Source organism: Colossoma macropomum, unplaced genomic scaffold (assembly GCF_904425465.1).
Source record: "Colossoma macropomum unplaced genomic scaffold, Colossoma_macropomum, whole genome shotgun sequence".
Lineage (NCBI taxonomy): Eukaryota > Metazoa > Chordata > Actinopteri > Characiformes > Serrasalmidae > Colossoma > Colossoma macropomum.
In genome coordinates, this window is record NW_023494799.1 from 33,375,377 (window position 1) to 33,398,997 (window position 23,621).

At 39.0% G+C, this 23,621-nt stretch overlaps 2 protein-coding genes across 2 annotated transcripts; both read left to right on the top strand.

Moving 5' to 3' along the window:
• The first annotated feature begins 303 nt into the window (after window positions 1-303).
• LOC118819208 (ribosyldihydronicotinamide dehydrogenase [quinone]-like) lies at window positions 304-7,677 on the top strand. The gene is made up of 6 exons (XM_036586900.1): window positions 304-654; window positions 2,596-2,763; window positions 6,094-6,224; window positions 6,411-6,524; window positions 6,643-6,744; window positions 6,834-7,677. The coding sequence occupies exons 1-6, from the start codon at window positions 651-653 to the stop codon at window positions 7,149-7,151; spliced, it is 837 nt and encodes a 278-aa protein (XP_036442793.1). The 5' UTR covers window positions 304-650; the 3' UTR covers window positions 7,152-7,677.
• A 1,921-nt stretch (window positions 7,678-9,598) lies between these two features.
• LOC118819197 (uncharacterized protein KIAA0895-like) lies at window positions 9,599-22,722 on the top strand. Its single transcript, XM_036586888.1, has 7 exons — window positions 9,599-9,827; window positions 14,394-15,209; window positions 16,142-16,285; window positions 17,690-17,822; window positions 20,448-20,753; window positions 22,025-22,122; window positions 22,206-22,722. The coding sequence occupies exons 2-7, from the start codon at window positions 14,469-14,471 to the stop codon at window positions 22,365-22,367; spliced, it is 1,584 nt and encodes a 527-aa protein (XP_036442781.1). The 5' UTR covers window positions 9,599-9,827; window positions 14,394-14,468; the 3' UTR covers window positions 22,368-22,722.
• The last annotated feature ends 899 nt before the right edge of the window (window positions 22,723-23,621 follow it).

Below are 23,621 nucleotides of genomic sequence, written 5' to 3' on the forward strand. Positions count from 1 at the left end.
ATAGTGAAATGCAGTCCAGTGCTTTGGGCCATCAGTTAAAACTATATAGCCAATTATTTGATGGTATCAAAATCAATGCCACTGTGACCAGTCCTGACTCAAGTTTCTCCAAAATGCCACATTTTACACCAAACTACTCTGAATTACTTTACATTTGTTTAATTTTGCATATTCTTTTTTAAAAATGGTGGAATTCCCTCTTTTACAGGAACTGGACACAGGCCCTGGATAAAATCCAGCTCCACCCTCTGGTCATGTGCTTCAGCTGCATGGACTGAGTCCAAGTTTCGCCTGGTTGTTGACCACTATTGTTGAGTGCACACGTGCAGCAGCAGCACATGGTTTAATCTCTTTATTTGTTCCTGTGCAGTAACCAGATGTGTTGCATGTGCCAGAGGTTAAGGGTGCAGCCAAAGCGGGTGGAAAGGTGTGTTAAAAGTTAATGTGAGTGAGTCTCGTTCCAGTTGTGACAGAGACTGGCAGCCGTGCGTTCAGTGCCGTCCAGTGACTTAAGAGGCAGGTGAAACCAACCGGTGCTTCTCAGCCACGTCAAGGCAAGAAACTCTTCTCAAAGCATTTTACTCCTGTTCTCCACTGCGGAAAGACTGCTTAAGAAGGAGGAGGGCCCTCTCAGCCTGGCACACTAGGAAATGGGTGAGATTACAAAGCGACTCAGATAACATTTGCTTTAGAAGCAGGGTGTGATTTTTTGTTTTGATTTGAATGGGCCTACAGTTGTATGCAAGCTAAGGGCACCCTTGGAAAATGATACTGATGAACAATTACTTTTTTATTTATTTACTAAATACATCTAAAAAAAACATAAAATGTGGCCTGTGCAACAGTTATAGTTCATTTATACACATGGTAAACCGCTCTTTTATGGTTTTCTCACAGCTGTCTCATTTTCTTTTTTGTGTCCTTAACTGTATTTTTTCCTTTGCAATTAGAGTAATTTTTAAACACTATATTTCTTAATAACTGGAAAATCTGTATCCTTTTTCAGAGGTAAAATTGTGACGACCCTGAGCCCTGCATGGTTGCAGCTCATTCAAATGTCCCAGGAGCCCGCCGTGGCTGCCAGTAGTGGTTCCGTTAACCGTCTGGCGGCTCCTCTAGCTTTCTAGTCCTTTGGCTAACCACCAAGCATTAGCACCTTGTGCTGTAAGTGTGAGTTCTTAAGAAAGAGCATTCCGTTGGTTTAATCAAGGGTATCTAATCTCATCCGCGAAGGTCTGGTGTGGCTGCAGGTTTTCATTCCAAACAAGCTGGAACACATCTGATTCCTCTTGTTTATTCAGTTTGTCTCAGTTGTCAAACTACTGATCATGTGCGCTCCTGTTCTGTTGGAATGAAAACCTGCAGCCACACAGGCCTTTTGCGGATGTGATTGGATTCCTCTGGGTTAAATGATGTTTCTGGTCTTGCCTCGTCCTTGTCGAGGTGACAATATATTCTTCCATTTCTTTGAGGGATTTATCATGCACAGCATCTCTTGCGTCCTATAAGCATTCTATCTTTCTGGTCATAAAAAATGTTTCCAGAACGGATCCTAGCCACCATTCCCTATCACACACACAGGCAAAGTACATCCCTAGAACACACCACCTCAAGCTGATCTCACCTGAATTACAAAGTGTCATTGATGTCTTCTGAATTAAAGTGAAATATCCTGATATCTCAAACCATTCTAGGACTTTCCTGCAGCAGGAATGTAGGAAAACCATTTTGATGGCCAGCAAGATGCTTGTTTGATGTTTCCTCCCCCAGCAACAAATGGAAATGAAAGAATTGATGGTGCCCGTCAAAGTTTGGGCACATCATAGAAGGGTTTTCCTTCTTTTTACTATTTTCTACATTTTAAAACAAAAACGGAGACATAAGAACTGTGGAATAACACATATGCAACCAAAAGACCAAAAACTGCCCAAACTGTCCAAACTGTCTTCTATTTTAGATTATTTTAGAAATTAGCCCCACGTTGACTCGATGCAGCTTTGAACACTCTTTATCATTTTCTTAAGCAGTTTCATGAGGAGCCACCTGAGGTGCCTTTACAGTACGACTGAAGAAGATAAACATACGCTGGCCTTGTTGATGCTGCAAAACAATATATATTTTCTGATGATTTCATGCATAGGAATAACAGTCACTATTTGTTTGTGTCTTAAAGCAAATTTATCCTGCATTTAAGCACAAGCCTTTAGATCTTGTCCAAATTCTGTTAGGTGTGTCCAAACTTTTGACTGGTAGTGTGTTACATCTTTAATGAGAATACCGACTACCTTGAGCATTATAAAGGTTTATTTGGAAATCTAGTGAGTATTTTTTGTTGGTGTTTGTTTTGTTTTCTTTCCTTTCTGTTTATTTCTGTGCTTCAGTTCACAATTAATCATTTTCTTTCAGCATTCAATTAATAGGCTTTTCAGCATTCACATCGCCAAACCCTCTTTCATACAAAAATGGAAAAAATGGAACGTGAACAAGAGGAACACTGGTTTGAATAAGGCTGCAATCGTTACTCTGCTTGCTGCTGCGAACTCAAAGTGCTTTCTTATCTCTGGGTATGATCTCTATGTGCTTCTTATGTTGCAGCGCCGAAGACCGTGCTGATCGTTTATGCCCATCACAGTCCAAGCTCGTTTAACGCTGCTGCGAAGGATGTGGCTGTGCAGACACTCACTGCACAGGGATGTAAAGTCATTGTGTCTGACCTCTACGCCATGAACTTCCATGCTATTGCAACAGCGGCGGATATCAAAGGTCTGTATGGTGGCGTCTGTAAATTTAAGGGGAATTTTTAAACTGTGTATGTGACCAAAACCAGTGCAGGGAAGCGTATTTCTACAAGAGCAAATATTACCCATAGACAAGTGCAGCAGAGCAAGATGTAGTTTTACGTGGTTTTTATTGGTACAAATTGTGGGACCTTATTTACTCAGTCTTTACATAAATAAATGTAAACAGCAAGCTGCAAATGCAGTGATGGCACTGTTACACAGTGGCTGAACGATTCTTGTCTTTACCATAATGTAAAGGGAAAAGTCTGTATGTTTTTTACTAAGAGATCGACAGATAATACCACAGCAAATGTCTATGTATCAGAAGAAAAGCTTAAAGTAGTATCAGAATGCAAACATCTTAGTATTGAAATTGATCTAAAAATATTCAAATTTAAAAAAGCAAATCAAAAAGCTAGTAAATGTTGTAACGTTTAATTTATGTTATTTTAGAAATTGTTTGACCACTACTCTATTTTAATGCAGCGATTGTTCCACTTTGACTCACTGTCTGAATAACTGGGCAGTCGGTTTATCATCAGGCTGTTAAAGTGCTTGATAGAAAGTCCAATAGTTACAGTCCCTGCTGTTGTATAAGAAAACGTAGACTCATTAAGCTGAAATAACTTTTTGAAGATGTGTGTCTTGTATAAGACCCTGCTTGGCTTGGTTCATTTTCCAACTGCTTTCATTAAGCAGAAAACAACTGAAGATATGTCCACTAGATCAGTGACCAGAGGAGATGTTGTGATACCTGTGAGGAAGACAGTCAGCTTTTTCTCTAAGAGCAGCTCAATTGAGTGTGAATTTCACTGTCATTTTCAGCTAATTTAAAACTACGGCTAAAAAAAACAACCAAGAATGTCACCGTAGTATATAAATCAGTTTAACAGCTGGCATTGTGGTTTATTTTATTTTATTTTCTACATTCTATACAGTTTTTTTATTGTATACAGTTTATACATTGTGTACAGTGCCCTCCAAAAATATTGGTGCCCCTGGTAAACCTGAGCAGGACAGGCTAAAAAAACGTTCTTTATTGCTCATCCTTTTGATTTTCCATTATAAATATTAACAAAAGTCTAACCTGTAATTGAAGTACAATGTTTAAAAGAAAAAACCTACAATTTGTCATGAAATAAATATTTTTCTCAAATAAGTCTATATGTGCCACAATTCTTGGCACCCTTAGAAATTCTCATTAGTGAAATCTAACTGAATTATATTCCCATTCATACTTTATGCTTTAAAGTTCAACTGAGCAATTAGGAACAATTAAATGGTCAGCCATTACTTCTTGTTTCACTGGAGTATAAATATGAGGTGACGCACAGGCCAAATTCCCTCAGTCACCCATAGCTAGGACTAGAGAACGGCTACAAGAAAATAGCTAAACAGTTAATTTCCATCCTCAAAATCTTAATTAAGAAGTTTTAAGTAATTGGAGATGTTAAGAATCTGCCTGTAAGAGGGTGTATATCTATATCGATCCCACGCACAGTGAGGAGGATGGTTCTAAAGGCAAAAATATCTCCAAGGATCACAGCTGGGGAATTGCAGACATTAGTTAGGTCTTGAGGTCAGAACGTCTTTCAAATCAGATGCCACCTATATAAACACAAGTTGTTTGGGAGGGTTACCAGAAGAAGGACCAACAAACTCCAGCACCTACAGTTTGCCAGATGTTACTGGAACTTTCAGTAGGACTGTGTTCAGTGAGGTTAGATGAGACCAAAATAGAGATTTTTTGGCAACAAACCCAGAGATGGGTTTGGTGTAGACACAAAGATAACCAACAGAAAAGTACCCCATCCTCAATGTAAAGTATGGTGGTGGATCTGTGATGTTGTAGGGCTGTTTTTCTTCTACAGGCCCTGGACAACTTGTTCAGATACACGTGTGCTGTCACTGTAAATCTAAATCGAATAAACTAAACTACAGTATTAGGTTAAAACTATAGGAGAACATGGCTATCCAGGACATACATTCCCATTCCAAATTTCCTTTAAACTTTAAATGATAAAAGTATGTAAGGGTTATTCTTTGCCAACTCATCTAGGCCAGAGGTTCCCAACCCTGGTCTTAAAATACCCAACACATCTGATTCAATGAAGGCGCATTAACACCTCTTCCATGACTCGAGGTGTGGGTGTTGGGAGCAGTAAAAACACTAAAATCTACAGGACAGGGGGGCTTCCAGGACTAAGGTTGGGAACCTGTAATCTAGGGTATGGCAGGTCAGGTCATGGACATGCATGAAGAAAATATCACATATAATCTTCTATTTAATTTGTGCAATCATGCAAATTTTCAACTCTGTGCCCCAAATACTTTTTTAGTTATGATCTTATGAAAGTTTGTCCTATTGGTACTAAATCACAAATATCAAGTGTGCACGTTTACACAATAACTGAACTGAACTGTGCTGTGGTGGCACAGAGGGTAGCACTGTCGCCTCACAGCAAGAAGGGGCTGGGTTCGGTTTCCTGGCACACTTTCTGTGCATGTTCTCCTTGTGTCTGCTCTGGTTTCCTCCCACAGCCCAAAGACATGCAGTCAGGCCAATTGGACACACTAAATTACCCCTAGGTATGAGTGTATATGTCTGTCTGTCTGCCCTGCAATGGACTGGTGACCTGTCCAGGGTGTATCCTGCCTTCTGCCCAATGACTGCTGGGATAGGCTCCAGCACCCCCGTGACCCAGAAGGATAAGCAATTTAGAAAATGTGTGTGTGAACTGTGCTGAAATATTAAATGGGTATAAATACAACACTAAAAGTATTATTTCATTTTAAATCAGCTGGTTTCCTGTTTATAATTGCCCACAGCGGGATACTTGATTGAAGGAATGTGGACTGTTTGCCTTTAAAATGTCATCTTTCAGTCTATTTTCAAATTTATTATTGCACAATTAAGGTTTTATATAGTGCTCATGCTTTTCTAACAAACATGTAAATGAATAATTTTTTGTAAATGAATGCTTTTTTCACAGCAGCCATAAAATGCAGCCCGTTTTGCAGGTATATCAGCCAGCATTTTTGAATAAATTTGGATTTTTAAGAATATTTGAATAACATTCTAATTATATCTTGAGTTAACATATTTTATTTGATTATATAAATAAAAATATCCAACAAGTCGGTTCCCATAATGCCTATCTGGAGCACAGTTTTGAAATTTGGCATTTTTGCTTGAATTAAATATTCTCACAGAAATAGATTAACCCATATCAAAAAGCAATTTGAAATAATATGATATGGACATTTCTGGTCCTGTATAGTCCTATATATGCACTATGTTTTGCATGTCCAGGCAAATTGAAGAGCCCCGAACACTTTCTCTATGCTGAAGAGACCTTTATTGCCTACAAGGAGGATCGACTGAGTGATGACATCAAAGAAGAGCACCGCAAGGTGGCGCAGGCTGATCTCATCATCTTTCAGGTTTGAGATTTAAATTCTCCCGTTCTCATTATTTCTCAAGATTTTTAATTAACTCATGCTATAACATCTAATTCCCTCATGTACATGTACATTATGTATGTATTTTATCCATCTTACTGGCATGAGAATAATAAATGTAGTCTGCCGTTAGAAAATTAATTAAAATATTCTGAATGTTTTATGCAGTTCCCACTCTACTGGTTCTCTTACCCTGCTATAATGAAAGGCTGGATGGAGCGAGTGCTAACTCGAGGATTTGCCTACACTCTGCAGAACACGTATGACAATGGCTTGTGCAAGGTCTGAAATGTTAAGGTCCTTGGTCCACTATATGTTATATTAAAGAGATTAGCCTTAAAAATAATCATAAGTAAAGCATACAGAAACAGTTTAAAATTATGCTTGAATTACTCTGTAGGATAAAAAGGCTGTCCTGTCGTTCACTACTGGAGCACCGGAAACCAAGTTCCAACCTGATGGCATCAACGGAGATGTCAATGTTCTGCTATGGCCCTTACAGGTGAGATGACCTATTTGGTATTAAAGTCATTTTTTCTTTATTAGAATTAATCGGGGACAAAATAACAAACTGTTTGTGCCCTGGCGCAGAACGGCGTTCTGCACTTCTGTGGTTTTCAGGTTCTCGCTCCTCAGATCTTTTGGGGTCCTGCACGCGCTTCTCCCTCTGAGAGAAAAGCTATGTTGGAGACATGGCAGGCCAGGCTGAAAGGTGTGCTGGAAGAGCGACCACTGTCCTTCGCTTCTTCTGAGCTTTTTGACCTCAGCGTTCAGGCAGGGGCCCGACTGCGGCCTGAGGTGAAAGAGGCATATGCCTCTCAACCGTACGGCCTCACCACGGGGCAACACCTTGATAAACCACTCCCTCCAAACAACCAGACCAAGGCTCCTCCATATGACAAACATTAGACACACCCTCACAAAAGTAAGCCTAGCTTGGAGATATGAGGGAGTGCACATGTTCTGAAATGTGAAGGCTTTAAATTTCAGTTTACCTGAACCCTTTGAACCCTCGGCTTATCATTCTCTCATTAATCTTAGGACTTATTATTCAGTAACTACTTTGGTTTATATAGTAACTACTATAAAACTAATATGTAAGTTATGCACATATGAGAGTGAGGAATTGAGGTGTGGGCCTACATATGGGTCCTTTGGAGTTTCAGGGGGTTAAATTACTCCACATCTCACCCGTATTACTAGTCTACTTTGATTAAACTTGTTACCACAAAACATTAATTTCTAAAAAAAAATGATATGTGCTCCAAAGTGGTGGTATGCAGATTTTTATTTTTAGTACTTGTAATACTTTAGTGCCTTTTTTTCTTTCTTTTTATCTTATTGATCATTTCTTACAAATCTAACTCTCAGCTAACTGTAACTCTAAGCTAATCCACAGACACATGATTCTGAAAATATTAATAAAGCAAGTCAATCTCTGACAATTTTGTGGTCTGAGGAACTATTTATTGTAAATTCCTCTGGAAATATACTGAATTAAATACCATCATGTCAAGTATTATGTATGGAAAGTTTAATTTGGTGGAGTCATGCAACAACTCAAGTTTGGGTCTCCATGATTCTTAAACTCCTTTCTTGGATCTTCACCAAGAGGCAGCCCAAAAGTTCAACCTCTCTCTGGACTGTTTTATCTTTCTACAGTTTTGCATTGTGATTTACTGAAGGCCTGCCCTCACACAAAAACTTGGTATTCACTAGTATTAGCTCTAATAACTAATATTGTGTATCCATGCTCTTATTACTGAGCATGAAATGTGGTTATATCCTTTCCACCAGCAAAAGAATTTATATCAAATTTGATCTACTGTGAAATTTAAATGATAATCTATCAAAATAAATTATTCTTGATAGGGGTGGAAGGATCAAAGAAAGTAGAGCAGGGTTAGGTAGACTCAGCCTGTATCAGCCTGAAATGGTGTTATATGTTTTGGGTCATCAGTTGTTTTGCTCTACCAAGTTTGATGGTTGTAACTAAAAAAATCAAAGAGTATCAAAATCAAAGAGAAGACGAAGGATGAAAGAAAGAATAACAAGGTAAATGAATGCTGGATATGAGGATAAAGGGATCAATGAAAGCATGAACCAGTGCTGTATCTGGAGAAACTTTCTTTTATAAAGATGAGAAAGGAGAGACTGAAAAAGTAAGAGATATTACCAGCCAATCCTAGCACAGTAGCGGACATGGTACCCGCCAATCCTAGCACAGGTGAAGAGATATTAACAGCCAATCCTAGCACAGGAGAGGAGATATTACCAGCTAATCCTATCACAGGAGAGGAGATATTACCAGCCAATCCTAGCACAAGAAAGGAAATATTACCAGCCAATCGTAGCACAGGAGAGGAGATATCACCAGCCAATCCTAGCACAGAAAAGGAAATATTACCAGCCAATCCTAGCACAGGAGAGGACACAGTGCCAGCCAATCCCTACACAGGAGAGGAGATATTACCAGCCAATCCTAGCACAGGAGAGAACACAGTACCAGCCAATCCTAGCACAGGAGAGGAGATATTACCAGCCAATCCCAACACAGGAGTGGAGATATTACCAGCCAATCCCAACACAGGAGGTGTGTTCACTACCAGCCATCCCAGCACAGCCCTGACCACAAAGCTCTACGGTGACGCTTTAAGATTTCCATAGTGCTGTATAATATTTTTACAATAATCTACAATGTTCATATAATACTGTATTATAGTCATCAAACATACTTGTGCAGTATCCTGTAAGATGTGATAGTACTTGTCCAAATTTACAGGAATCCTGTAGAGATTCATGTAGTATTCCTGTAGATATTTTTCCTGAGGGACAGTTGATTGGACAATACCAGCCAATCCTAGCACAGGATGTGCGATACAATGAGCCAATCATAGCACAACCCTAACCAAAGGAGCTATATTGATATTATAAAAAAGGTTCTGTAGCGCTGTATAATACGTCTATCAAATCTATAATAATTGTGCCTCATAATGTTCCTGTATTACTGTCTTAGCAGCTGTAAGAAAAATTATAATAGATTTTATAGACATATTATACAAGCTGCAGAGCCTTTTTTATAATACCAATATAGCTCCTTTGGTCAGTGATGTGCTATGATTGGCTCACTGTATATAAAGTCTGTAATACTTGGTCAGTGTTCTGTAGTAAATTGACTGTAATATTCTGTTTCTTTAGAGAGGAGAAAATCACAGCACAGGAGGCGCTGCCAACCAATCGCAGAGTACGGGTTGGGAAAAAAATCAGGAAAACATAAGGTGGGCGGAGGGGTCCGTGCGTGCTCACGCAGGATGCACGCGCCGTCCGTACGCGCTTGTGTCATGGCTGCGCCAGCGCGTCATTTGTTCCAGCGCAGTCACCGGCGCGCGCGGGGCTCGGTGCTCAATGCGCTCCTCCCAAATCCCGGACTGCTCCGTTATCTGCCCCGTTAGAGTCCTCCATACCGGAACTTCAGCCGCTGCTACCGAGAGCGTTCCCGGAATGTGACCACCTACTAAACAAAGCCCGAAAGCCCGTTCAGACCGTTCAGTCCGTTCATTCGCCGCAGCAAGAAAAGCCTGAATGGTATGTTGTGTAGCGACTCTACAGTACCGAGAATTCAGTCTCACTGTTGTTCTGCTTTCTTTCTTTCTTTTATTCCTCTGTTCAGTCAGTGAGCCACTGCATGCAAACCGAGAGCACGTACGCGCCATTAGTCTCGTGAATTCTGGAAGCGTATCTTTGTTGTTGTTTACTGTACCGACTATTAAAAGCGTTGGCCTGTTTATTTGGTGCTTTATCCTACTGGAAACTCACTCAGTAGTCTGGACCGATGGAGACTCTCGTGCTGTATCTCCTACTTGTAGAAATAAGCACACATGTATTGTTAACAGTAACTTTGGGCTTTTTAATTTTGCCCAGAAGTCAAAATCACTTATTAAAAATGTTTTTCATGCTCTGTTTGGCTGCCCCTTAGTATTTAGTCCTTAGATGCTTGGAGCATCATGAAAACCTGTACTTAACCATTGTTAGATTAAATATGGCATTTTAAATCCTTACTGAGGAAGTGAGGCGAGAATGTGAGTTTCAGTTTCATGGCAGATCTCTCTGCATGCCGTTTTTGTCCACAAGTTTGGTAAAAAAAAAAAAAAAAGCCACAAATTCCTTGAATTCTTTCACACTGACCAATTTATTAGGGATTAGGGTTGATCGGTATCAGTTACATCACAGTACGCCTTTCTGACAAACTGCATGTTTCATTACAAAGAGATATAATTGGGTCTGTCTAAGTGGATTCATTGTAACCCAGTGCATGAAACGCCATACAATCACTGTGCACACTTAAAAACGGTTCTTCAAGGGTTCTTTCCTAAAGACATTGGTTCTTTGTAGAACCATGAGTTCTATGCAGAACCATTTCATGCTTGCATGGTTCTTTGCATGGTGACTTGGTTCTTCACGTTGATGGAGAATGTGTTGTATATGATTCTATATAGAAGCTTTTTGAAAATGGTTCTATGTACCATTTTCACACAAAAAGAGGTTCTGTTATTGGTACAGTGTCAAGCTTGGAACAACAGAAGAATCTTTTTTGGTGCTATATAGAACCAGTATCAAAAATGTTCTTTGTAGAATCATATTCAGCACATTCTCTATCAAACTGAGGAGCCATTTCACCATGCAAAGAACCTTTAAGCATGAATATCTGAACAGAACCATAATAGAATTGCCTTACTGAAGAACCCTTGAAGAACTATCCTTTTTTAAGTGTGTAGTTTTTAATTGTAATTTTTAAAGGTGGCTCTAATGTAGAGGTGGGCAATATGACAATATTTTGTTATCGTGATATGTCATAATATGCTTTCCTGAGCATATCATGGATATTATCAATACTGACTAAGTACATGTTTCATTAAAAAATGTAATTTAGAAGTGTTTAATTAGATTTAGTGCAGTGCAGTTTGTAAAACTGAATAAATCACTGGTTGTAGATTAATTATTATTATAATATTTTTTAAACGTGGCACTACAGGTTCTATTTTGTCTGTTCTAACTTATAATGTTTTTGGAAAACTGAATATATAATGCCTGTCCTGTATCATGAAAACGTCTTGAAGTATCGCAAAATGATATTTTTGCCGTATCGTTTTTCTGTTCCACCTTATCAAACGTCAGAAAAATGAAATATTGTGATACAAAACATGCATCATATAAACGTTTGGAAAGTATCATGATATGTTTTTGCCCACCTCTATTAGGGCTACACGATGATATCGCAGTCATGTCAGGAGGAATTTTACTGCATTTGTAACCATACATGTTATATTTCTCTACAGTGACAATCCAGGTGGATCTACACACAGTTTCCACATTTTTTGACATTGGCAGATTTGTTCACAAAATATAATGGACATCATCATCGGCTCGATTGTTTCCATATCGGTGCATCCCTAAAATTTATGACTCAAGTAAAGTTTCGGACTTAGTCATGAAATGTGACCGGAACATTAGAAGAAGACTCCATAAGATTCCGTCCTCAGAAACCACATGGTTAACATAACTCATCAGTAGCTGTAGAAAGTTGGGATGCATTAATTATGAATATTTATGGAAGATTCGGATTTCTTTACAACCAAATCAGCCGATGACCGGTTGTTTTTGACTGAGTTTAATAAGCCTGTTTAACACACACTATGTGAGCTACATGAACATGTGAAACACACCAGCACAGTTCCAGTTTTATTAGTCTTAGTCGCTAATGTAAATAACTTCACAATCCTTTTAAGGAAAAATATATAACAATTATATAATAAATAACATGAATCAAATAAAGTCTTCCACTGAAAGTACAACTTGCTCTTTAGCAGAATGAGTCATGCATAACCTGCCTTATGTTATTTATGTCATAAAATTGCAACATGGGTCAACAGAACAAATTAAAAATAATATATATGCGGATTGCTGTGATTGGAGCAAAAGTCTGCTTATTTCCAGGTTTCCAATCGGAATTGTGCGTCCCTAATATAAAGCTCTCATGAATCAAATCCAGTGATTTAGAACAAGAAACTTAACACTGGAACACTCAGTGATAAGCCTTTAGGCTCCATGCTAAAAACAAAAAAAATAGTACAGTGCTTAACCATTCGCTTAAAGCTCTGTAGAAGACTCAAATGTAGATTGTGCAGCATAAACTATGCTTGGTTTCTAACAGTTCTCAAAGATAAAAACAACATAAGAAAGTCAATGTAGACGATATGTGTGTGCCGAATTGTAGATAGCAGTTGATTAATTTATATCTTCAGGTGTATATTTGTCCCGGATGTGCTTTTTAGCCAAAGAATATGTTTTCTTTGACAATAAAACACATCAACCTGCATAAATTCCAAGTATCCACTAATACAGATACTGATCTGTTATTTTTTTTTAAAACTAATAAGCTTTAAAATTAGCTATTTTTAATTGAAGCACTTCACTTTAGATGGCCATCCACAAGTAGGCTTTCATGCTCAAACTACTTTACTCCCCCCACAGGAAGAAATACACAGCTAAAAATATGTGAGTGTGCACTATTTCAGGTTAGATTTGTTACAGGAATTGTTGTTACAGGATTGGATTAGATTCATTCCTTTTTTTCCCCTCCAACATCCAGTCCAGCGTTTCCTGCTGATATTAGCCTGATACCTGATACCCATTGATACAAGGGTTGCAAATTTTGGCAAATTCTTTTAACCGATAACCAACCATCATGAGTTGGTGATTAACCACTAGCCTAAAATCAAGGATGTGATGCGCACCTATCAAAATATCAGTTATAAAATGGATAGTTACGGTTCTGAAATCTGATTCACTGAGCTGTGTTTAAAGCCAATGTAAAATATGTGATACGGTCACAGTTATGAGCACACACATCAAATGAATTCTGTATTAATGCGCTGAACTGTTAAAAAGTGATAGGTGGGGCCGAGCATGAGCGTGTATATGAAGTAAATGGCCCAAAAACATGTTAAACATACCCTACATAAGGGCCTGGGTTGTTTTAACTGAAGGGCTAACAACTACAGGGAGATTCACTCGAAAGAGGCCCTGAATATTCTGTTGTAACTCCCGTTAGGACGAAGCAATCTGAACCAAAAAAATACACTACATACCTTGACGCGCTGCTCAGTACTGTACACCACTATCCTGATGAGATATTGAGTGACTGAGTGAAGGGGTACGGGGGTCTGCACCTGGAAGCTGCAACTGGAGGTTAAATGTTGCAACAGCTGTCCGGCACCTACCCCATCGCTCTGACGAAGGGGCATCCCAGCTTGTTAGAAGCTCCATATACTGAGGAGCACATTGCACGTTGTTTTGTTTAGATTGCTTTGTCCTACCGAGAGTTATTACAGAATATTCGGGGCCTCTTTCGAGTGAATCTCCCTGTATAACATGTCCATGATTATGTGACCAAAAACTAAAAAGTTGACAAAATCACTGGAGTGTATAATGATGGGCTGCTGAAAGTTCTATATTCCTAAGTTCTAAAGATATATATTTTGTGCTTGTTTCTAGTTAGTGAACATAAATGCTATGACCAGGCCTAGCTTTGGCTCAGTGTACCTCAGTGGCTCTCCATTGTTGTCCATCACGTCCTTCTTTATCATTTTTCACACCCATGGATGAATTTCTTTCATCACTATACATCGTGTTTTCTCTCTGATAACATGAGTGAAAAAGTTGTCTGTTCTATTACTTGCAGGTTGCTTTCATTGTGGTACATTGTGGTAGTTGTGCGCTCATTATCTCAAAAAGTGCTCCCCGACATCAGTCTGCATCCTTCATTTTTATAGGCCTTTTTAGTGGAACCGGAAACCTATTGCGCTGTCATACATTCAGAAACATTCCTCTCTGCTTGATTTCCATGAATTGTCAAATTCTGCGATGGGGAACTCTAGTAATGGAGGGATTCTTGCACAATATGGTGATTTTCCAGCTCAAGAACACTTGACTCAACTCATCAGTGAATAACCATGGATAGTTAAGGTGCTACAGCAGGGAAATCACCAAACTGTGTGGCCCTCAGTTCCCACTTGGTCTCACCGATGCATACTAATTAGTTCTTATTAAATAATTTTGGTTTTTAATCCGTGTCTCATTTTTTTCTATCAGCTCTCAAAGTGGTGCAGCATCTGTTCTTTAGCTGACAGATGTGCAGCGTGGCTTGACTGAGGTGTGCTTGCTGCGATGGTGCTGGATCTGGGGGAGAACTGTATGGAGCGGGCTGATGGGGAGGGCATGGCCACTACTGGCGCAGACGTTCAGGAGTCAGAGCCCATTTTGGAAAAACCCAAACCTGTCCGGGCCAGAGCCAGAACCAGCAGCATCACCCAGAGGGACAGACTGCTGCACAATGGGCCTCAAGCACAGACTTGTACATCCGCCCTTGGTAATACACAGTCGGAGCAAAGGGCTAAGTGTGGGGTGGGGGGAAGCAGCAGAGGAGCTGAGCCATCAGGTGGACCCCGAAGGCCCCTGAGCCTGGAGATCAAACCCCAGCGCCTTAGAGCCAATCATCATCAGCCTGACAGGAAGGTTGTGCAGCCACCATGGCGTTGTGGTGCGCCCTCTCCTCCAGTACGAAGCCTGACAAGCCCCAGCCTGGGCCCTGGAGGCTGGATGCGCCGCAGCGAGAGCACCTGCACCATGAATGCCACAGCGCCCCCTAGAGCAGGAAGAGGACGAATGCGACCAGCGACTTCCTTGCCGCACATCGCCAGGGGTATCGGGGCCACACCACTTCCCACACCTTCTACTCCACGTGGACCCTGCCTGCTGGTAGCTCTGCGCCCCACAAATCTCGAGCAGGAGCGCCAGACCTTTTTCCAGTCGGACTATAAGTACGAGCCTCAGTTTGAGTACACTTCCCCAGAACCCAGCAGCGTACTGGAGAAGTATAAGGAAGGCTCAGGTCTCTTTCTTTCCCAGGTATGTTTATGTAGTAATACACGTAAGACTCTGCTGTTATTTACAGCATCATTTAAAACTGTGGTGACACCATTGAAAAAAATTTTAGTATTTAAAATGATTCTAAAATGATTGACGTGCAACTTCACAGGTTCCAAGTAATAAGTAGAAAAAAAAAATGAGATGTGTCCCGACTGATGATCGGGGCTGTAGGTGACTGTAGAATGACTGAGACATGCTGTACAGTATCAAGAATGGTTTGATAATGAAATTAATAATATCCAGAAGGTTATTTATTAGATATTAGATTATTTTATTAAGGGAGAAACTTCATTGTAGACAACATATTATGAATAGATAAAAACTGCATGTTATATAAAATACCTGCTGGTTTCTTGTTTATATTGTTTAAATCTACAGTACTGAGCAAATGTCAGAGACCACCCTTCATTTTTTTTTGTTTCCAGTCAAAATGGCCCATTAAGTGCAAGTTATTCATTCTGCAGCGTCATGAAAAAGCAGAAAACATAAATTTAACAGAAAAATCTGTGGATTTTTTCAGATCTGAAGTAAGAGTGGGGCTCAATTTTCTCCTCTCTCTCTCAAAGATTTAAGTACTTCAGTTTTGGCGGTCACCAGGTCTTGCAGGCGTTTGTTAGGAGTCCAGTTTTTTCATTTTTTTTTCCCACTTATGTTCCTTTGACTTTCCTGTTCATTATGCAGGTTGATTGTTTTTTTTATCTATACTTCTCAGAAATATCTCCTGAAAAATATATAACTTGTACTTAGTGTTTTGAATAAATAAATTTAGACTGGTCTCTGGCTTTCGTGCAGTACAGCATATTGTAGATGCAGTTATTGTATAGAAAACAACAATTTTTAATATGACAAGTGATTCTAAACTTTTGAATAATGGTGTACCCTCTAAATTATGTACCCATCACTTCATCCAGGCAGTTGGTATAATGGAGTGTGTCTTGAGGAAGTTTGGCACTTATGAGAACTTTGAAGAAGTTACAGGAGGAAGTGTTCTGCCAAAAAGCAGAGTGTGGTCAACAGCGCGCAAGTACTTACAGAAAGAGGGCTGTGTGGGAGAGGTATGTGTGCTTCTGCTTCTGTTTTGTGTATTCATGCATGACTTTTTTTTCAGTGTTGTAGGTTTCAATTCAGCTTTGGGGGTGGGACGCACTGCTCATAGCACCTGACCCATCATATGAGTGTTTTTAACTTATTATTGGTGTTAAGGATGGGTTGCATTAGGAATGTGTCACTATAATGAAGGAGGATAAAGAAATAATAACTGATGTGTATAGAACCTATTTATGAGAGACGTATTAAACAGAAACGCATGCAGTATGTATAAACTGTACACACTGTACACTGTTTTGACTTGTATATTCAAGTCAGTTGAGATGCTGAGTTGGTTAATCAAGAACTGGTTTTCTGTGTGTTAAACTCCTCTTTACACTCACATTTTGACTTTAATACTCTAAAAAGTTAGAGGGCTGAGAGAGAGAGAAGTGGAACAACAAGGCTAAAATCTACCTAAACAAATCTAATGGTTTTAGACTAGGGCTGGGCAATATGACAATATTTATTGTTATTGTGATAAATTATGTTACAATATCTGATGGTGTATATTGTGGATATCATCAATACTTAAAAAGAACATGTCCCAGCTTTTTTTATCACAAAGATTTGATAGTTAATTGGATTCAGTGTAGCACTGTATATGAAATGTTGAGTACAAATCATTAAGTAAATGTTTTTACTAGTGTTTTTTCCTACTTATCAGATTTCAGAAAAAATAAAAATCATTTTTTGAAGTATCGTAATATTACATGTTTGTTATATCACCCACCTCTATGTTAGAGTGAGACTCAACTAGGCATTTTAATGTGTAGTCTGTTGCACCAACCAGACTCCAGATAATGGAGCTCAAAAGCAAACTCTCCGCCCCAAACCTGGATGCTTTTTAACCTAGTTAGATATACACAGACATAGAACTGCACCTTTAGGTGTAGAAACTTAGGTAAATAGAGGTAAATAAATCTACCAGACCCACTAAACTATCCAACTAGTCATTGCTAACCAACTAGCATTAGTCTTTTTAATCCAGGGGAGCTAAAACCTGCGGTAGAGAACAAGCTGGCAGTATTGTACATCACCACAGGAGGTCTGCTTAGTTTACCTGACTTTTAAACATCCTCGACAGTCTTAAACATTAAACAGAAAGTGAAGCTGCTCCATCTGCTACAGTAAAGAAACATGAAAGATGCTGACTGTGTATGGATCGCATTTCCCATGAGATGTAAAGATGTGATGAAAAACATGGATTTAAATCAAAGATCCTCTTTGTTTGAGCCATAGTTATTTAAAAACTATATAATTAAAAAAAATATTGCATTTGGTCAAATTTAAACCAAAAGCAATGCAGATTATACCCCACCACACACACACAGATCTATGCCTATGTTTATTTCAAATAAATTAATTTACAGGTGGTGGTGTGTCTGTCTGACGAGCTGCTGTCCCAGGCTGTGATGATGGTGGAGAGCTGTAGGCCAACGCTAACAATCAACTTGTCCGGAGCAAGGCAACACTGGCTAGAAGGGATGCTGAGACATGAGATTGGTATGACCCAAACCTTTTCCACTACTACTTGGAGTACATGTTCTAAAGTAACGCTTCCCAATTCCAGGACTGAGGACCTAAGACTGAACACATTTTTGTGTTTTTCCTCATGTAGCACTCTTAATTCAACTCGTTAACTAATTTAACAAGCCTGTCATGTACTATGAATTATGAATACAATAAACAATTCTTATGCTAAGCAATGTGCTATGTTAACTATAGGTTATGGTTCCAAGCATCCTAACAGTTAATATACCATGAACAGCGTAAATTGCATTTATATATGTTTGTACTGAGATTTATACTGAGTTCAGATTTCACAACCTAAAATGTAAATTTTTTTTAAGGTAATGCTTTTACAGCTCATTGGTTGTGCATTTCTGCACCTTATGTGTTTCAAAACAACAGATGGCTAAGAAAAACTCCCTGGACGAAGATTAAAAGCTCAGCATTGGACTAATCACTTTCTCTGTTGCAGTTGACTCTTAGTTTAGAGCTTACACAAATTAGCTTAATCTTATTTTGCTTAAAGTAAGTTTGTCTTGACAGTTTGTGTAAAGTGCCTTTATGACCATGTAATTAGCATTTGACTATATGACTTTCTACCAGTGTATTTGTTTATGGGAGGATACTAACTAGATAGGAAGATGGCAGGAATGGTCTTCAGGCATGGTCTTTTTTCTGAATGTCATGTATTCCTTATTTCATATTTCTTTTTTTGTGAACTGCAATTTGTACAATTTTGTTATAAACAGTTTTGAAATTATATATTAATTAATTAGCCATATTGCAAGTAAAATACTGAAAAATAACTGCAGGGAGCATCACATAAAGGACAAGGCTCAGGTAGATTTTAACTTTAATAAGTTCTAGAAGCAAAGCATCTATATTCAGCCTTAAAGCTAGACTATGTAAGATTTGGGGATTTGGAGACATCTCTGGTGGAAATGTGTAATTGCACAAACAGAAGAACATTTTGTAACATGGGTTGTGCTTCAGACCCCTTCCCCGATCGAATGAGTCTCAGTCAAAACTTGGTGTACGAACTGTTTTCTGAGGATGTTAATTATCTACAAACCCAATTCCAAAAAAGTTATGCAAAGAATAACAGAAAGCAGCAATTTTTAAATCCACTTTGACCTGTATTCAAACAACAGCAGTACAAAGACACGGTATTAAAGTATATTTAAGTATATGTAAGTACAGAAAACATTTTAACAGCAGTGATGTAATCATGCTTGGGTGTAAAAGAAGCATCCAGGAAAGGCCTAGCCCTTTATGAGCAAGGATGGCTTGATGCATTGCCAAAAAATGCATCAGCAAATAGTCCAGCTGTTTAAAAACAACATTCCTCAATGAGCGTTTTCAAGGGTTTCTCACCCTCTATGGTGAATGATATTATCAAAGCATTCAGGAATCTGGAAAAGTCTCTGTGTGTGTAAAGCAAGCCCGAAAACCACAAATGAATGCCTGTGACTCTCGATCCCTCAGATGGCACTGCATTAAAAACTGGCATGCTTCTGTAATGGATATCACCGCTTGGGCTTGGGAATACTTTGACAAACTGTTGTCAGTAAACACTGTTTGTCAGGCATCCACAAGACTGTACTGTGCAACACAAAAGTCACACGTCAACAACGTCCAGAAAAACTGATCACTTCTGTGGGCTTGAGCTTATCTTAAATGGACTGATGCACAGTTTGAAACATGTTTTGTGGTCTACTGAGGCAACTTTTCAGATTGTTTATTAAAATAAGGGACGTTGTGTTCTCCAGGCCAAAGAGGTAAAGAACCACTGAGACTGTCACCAGCATAAATAAGGGTCAAAAAGCAAGAGTCTGTCATGGTATGTTGGTTTATTAGTGAGTCACTTGCACATCTGTAAAAGCACCATTAACGCTGTAAGATATATATACTTTTTGGAGCATCATATGCTGCTTTTTAGATGCCGTCCATGACACATTTTGCATTGTTATAACACATATAGAGTGTGGGTGGTAAACTGGCCTGCCTGTCTCCTGTTGAAAACGTGTGGCGCATTATAAAGTGCAAAATACAACAAAGGCCCTGTACAGTTGCGCAGCTGAAGACTTGAAATTACACTTTCAAAACTGGACCAATTGAGGTCTTCAGTCCCCAAACAATTATTAAGTGTTGCTAAAAGGAAAGGTGATGTGGTGTAGTAAAAATGTCCCTGTCCCAACTTTTTTGGAACGTGTTGTAGGCATCATATTTGAAATGAGCATATATTTACAAAAACATCATGAGGTTCATAAGGTAAAACATTACATGTGTTTTTGTACTGTTTTCAATTTAATATGGGTCAAACAGAATTTACAGATTACTTGTTTCTGTTTTTTTTTTAATTAATTATTTCAAATACTGTCCCAGCTTTTTTGTATTTGAGACCTAACTTGTGCCAGACCTTCTTTTTGAGGCTGTGTGGCGTATGACGCGGTCTGAAAACTCCCATGAAATCAGTTATGATACTTCTTTCAATTCAAACAAAAAATCTTACATAGTGCAGCTTTAAATGTACAGGTGTGGTACAAAATGTATCATGTTGTTAAAGTCCTGAGGCAATTTGCATGTTTCTTGCTGATCTGTTATAACTCCCACTCTCAGGTACACATTACTTACGGGGTGTGAATAACAGTATGCAGCCATGGGCCACTGCTGTTGGAAGGAAGCAATTTGGACTAAAGCCAGCCAATCCTACAGAGGAGGGACTGGCCAGCCTTCACAGTGTGTTGTTGCGGAAACAGCCATTCTTGTGGCGAGCTGCTCTTCTGTACTACACTGTGCACCATGCAGCCAACATGAGCTTCAGCCAGCTTTTCAGCCATATTGCTCGCTTTGTCCAGGATCCTGCTGTACGCTGGGAGTACTGCCTCCGTGCCAAACGGGGACAAACAGATACCTCTAAACCAGGTATACAGACACAGAACATGGTCCGCGTTCTATAAAACTGCACCATTGTTCCAGTGTTGTGTCTAAGGCTGTCACTATCAATGATGGGTAATTGAGTCCATACAATAAATACCAAACAAGGGAAATTAACCTAGAGGGCAATTAAATCATTAAGATTTAAACAAAGTCATTCAGAGTGGTTTGATATATAACGTACCCATGTTCTATGTGATGGGAACCAGACGTCTGAATTGTCCAATGCCTCTAAAAGCTTCCTCACAGAAAGTTATTACCTTAGCGGTTGCAAATACACTGCCCAATGCCTGAGACATGTTTTTCATGACAGTTTTGAGATAAAGTTTTGGCATAAAACATACTTTTTAAAATATATTCATGGTGTAATGATGCATGGAGGGTGTTTTAAGGTAGAATAGCTCCCAAAGAAAGCTTTTTTTTTCAGATTTACCACTATTTTACCATTACCAACATTACCTATAAGAACTCGCATATCGCTGCTGTCGAAAGAAACTTTGTATCTCAGTTTTTGACATAATTTGAAAATACCTGTTGCCCTTTACATTGTGTGTACATTTCATGTTAAATGGACCAAAAGAAACAGCCCAGAATGACTTGGGGAAAAAAGTCTGGTTCCATTGACTTCTGACAACAGCGAGATAAGGTTCTACATATAAGCTTCACTGGTTGTTTTGGACAGTAAATAAATTGGCTATATTTGCGTTTTTGACCCCTGGTTCCTGTCATTACCACTGTAGAGAAATCAGAATTGTTAAGTTTCCCTACAATGAACCATTTTACATCAGACCACTCTGAGTGTCTTTGTTTACATCTTAACAACTAAATTATGCAGCAATTTTTAAAACATTTGTATTTATATTATGTGTTATTATTATATATCACGTTATATCTGTGGAATTCACTTTTAACTGAATTACAACAAACCATCCATAGCCTTTTAAAGAATACTTAAATGGAAAATGATAAAGAGAAAAGCCTTTATAATAAAATCTATATATAAAACACCATGTGGAAAAAATGTTTAGAAATTGGTGTCCATCAGCCCCTGTTTCTTATTGTAAGAGACCAGTTAAAGTTAAAAATCAGCATTTTCATTGTACAATTTACCAAATAATCATTGCTGACTCATTGAGAAGGTACATTTCGATGGATTTTTGTTTCTATTGTTAATTGTTATTATTACTATTGTTAATTATTATAGTTTATTGTAATTGGCAGCCCTGGTTGTGTCCTAATCATGCCATTATGTCCTGTAGGCTGCTTCAGTAAAGATCAGGTTTACCTTGATGGAATCCTTAGGATTTTACGCCACAGGAGAAACATAGATTTCAAGATGTTAACCTCACTGGGAAAGGTAGGTCCAATTTATGTTGATGCAAAGTGTTATCTGTTCATGAAATACAAAAATAATTAACACAACAGAAATCTCATGTGTAGGTGTCCTATGAAGATGTGGAGAGACTTCGTCCTTTTGCAGTTCTCCACAAAACGAAGATTCCTCACTTCATGCGAGACCAAGAACGTTACCTGCAGCAACTCGACCACATTGTTACAGTGAACGAACTGAACGACGCTGAGCTGCAAGAACTGATCCCATGAATCTTCAGGTAGCTGGTTGTTCTGGAGAAAGGAGTCAGATTTGAACATCTGTTCCATCGCTTTTATAAACACACTAATCACATCAAAACCGAATTGTTCTGGGCAAAAAAAACCATTGTTTTGTGCCTGGATTATAATTAGCGGTCGAATATCATATATAAAAGTATCATGCCAGTACCATATCAACACATCTGACAGTTATGTTGAATGGAAGGTCATTTTATCGTTTTATGGTAGTTTTATCATGTTAATATCACTTACGTGTTAACAGTCTTTGTTAAAGCTTTTTAAGTGCCAGTAGAACTAAGTATAACACTTTGATATATATTTGATGGCTGCCTACGTAAAGACTTCAAAACAGATGCATAAGCATTAATTAATGTATTTACAAAGCAGTGCTTGAATACTTATGAACGGTTTTCGCCAGTTATTGCGAGATGACATAAGGCATAAGGGTCCTTCAGCTAAAATTATGTGTATTTTTTGCATTTGTTACACTGTTATGAAGCATCATTCACAAGCAATGGAACTTCAAGGCAAAGGCCAGGTTAAAAGCACCATATATCACTTTTGTGGAAGATTTTGACGCCCTCCAAATTAAGTCCAAATGAATTTTTATACGTTTTCTCATATGTGTGAACATACACCGACACCAAAACATTATGACCACCTACCTAATACACTTTTGAGCCTCCATGTGCCACCAAAACAGCTCTAACCCACCATACACTCTGTATGACCTCTGATGGTTCCCTGTGGTATCTGTACCAAGACAAGTCTTGCAAGTCCTGTTTGTTGCGAGATGCAGCCGCTGTGGATTGGACTTCTTGTTCAAACACATCCCACAGATGCTCGATTAGACTTAGATCTGGGGAATTCGGAGGCCAGGGCAACACCCTGAACTTTTCGCCATGGTTCCTCAAACCATTCCTGAACAATGTGAGTAATCTGGTGGGATGCACTGACCTGCTGAAAGATATGGAATACTATTGATATGAAGGGGTGTAACTAGTCCACAGTGATGTTTGGGTAGGTGGCACCGTGTCAAATTGACATCCACGTGAATGCCCAGACCCAGCAGAACATTGCCCAAAGCATCACAGTCCCTCTACCGTCTTGTCTTCCTCCCACAGTGCATCCTGGTGCCATCACTTCCTCAGGTAAACAGCGCACACGCACCTGGCCGTCCACATGATGTAAAAGAAAATGGGACTCATCAGACCAGATGGCCTTCTTCCATTGCATCAAGGTCCA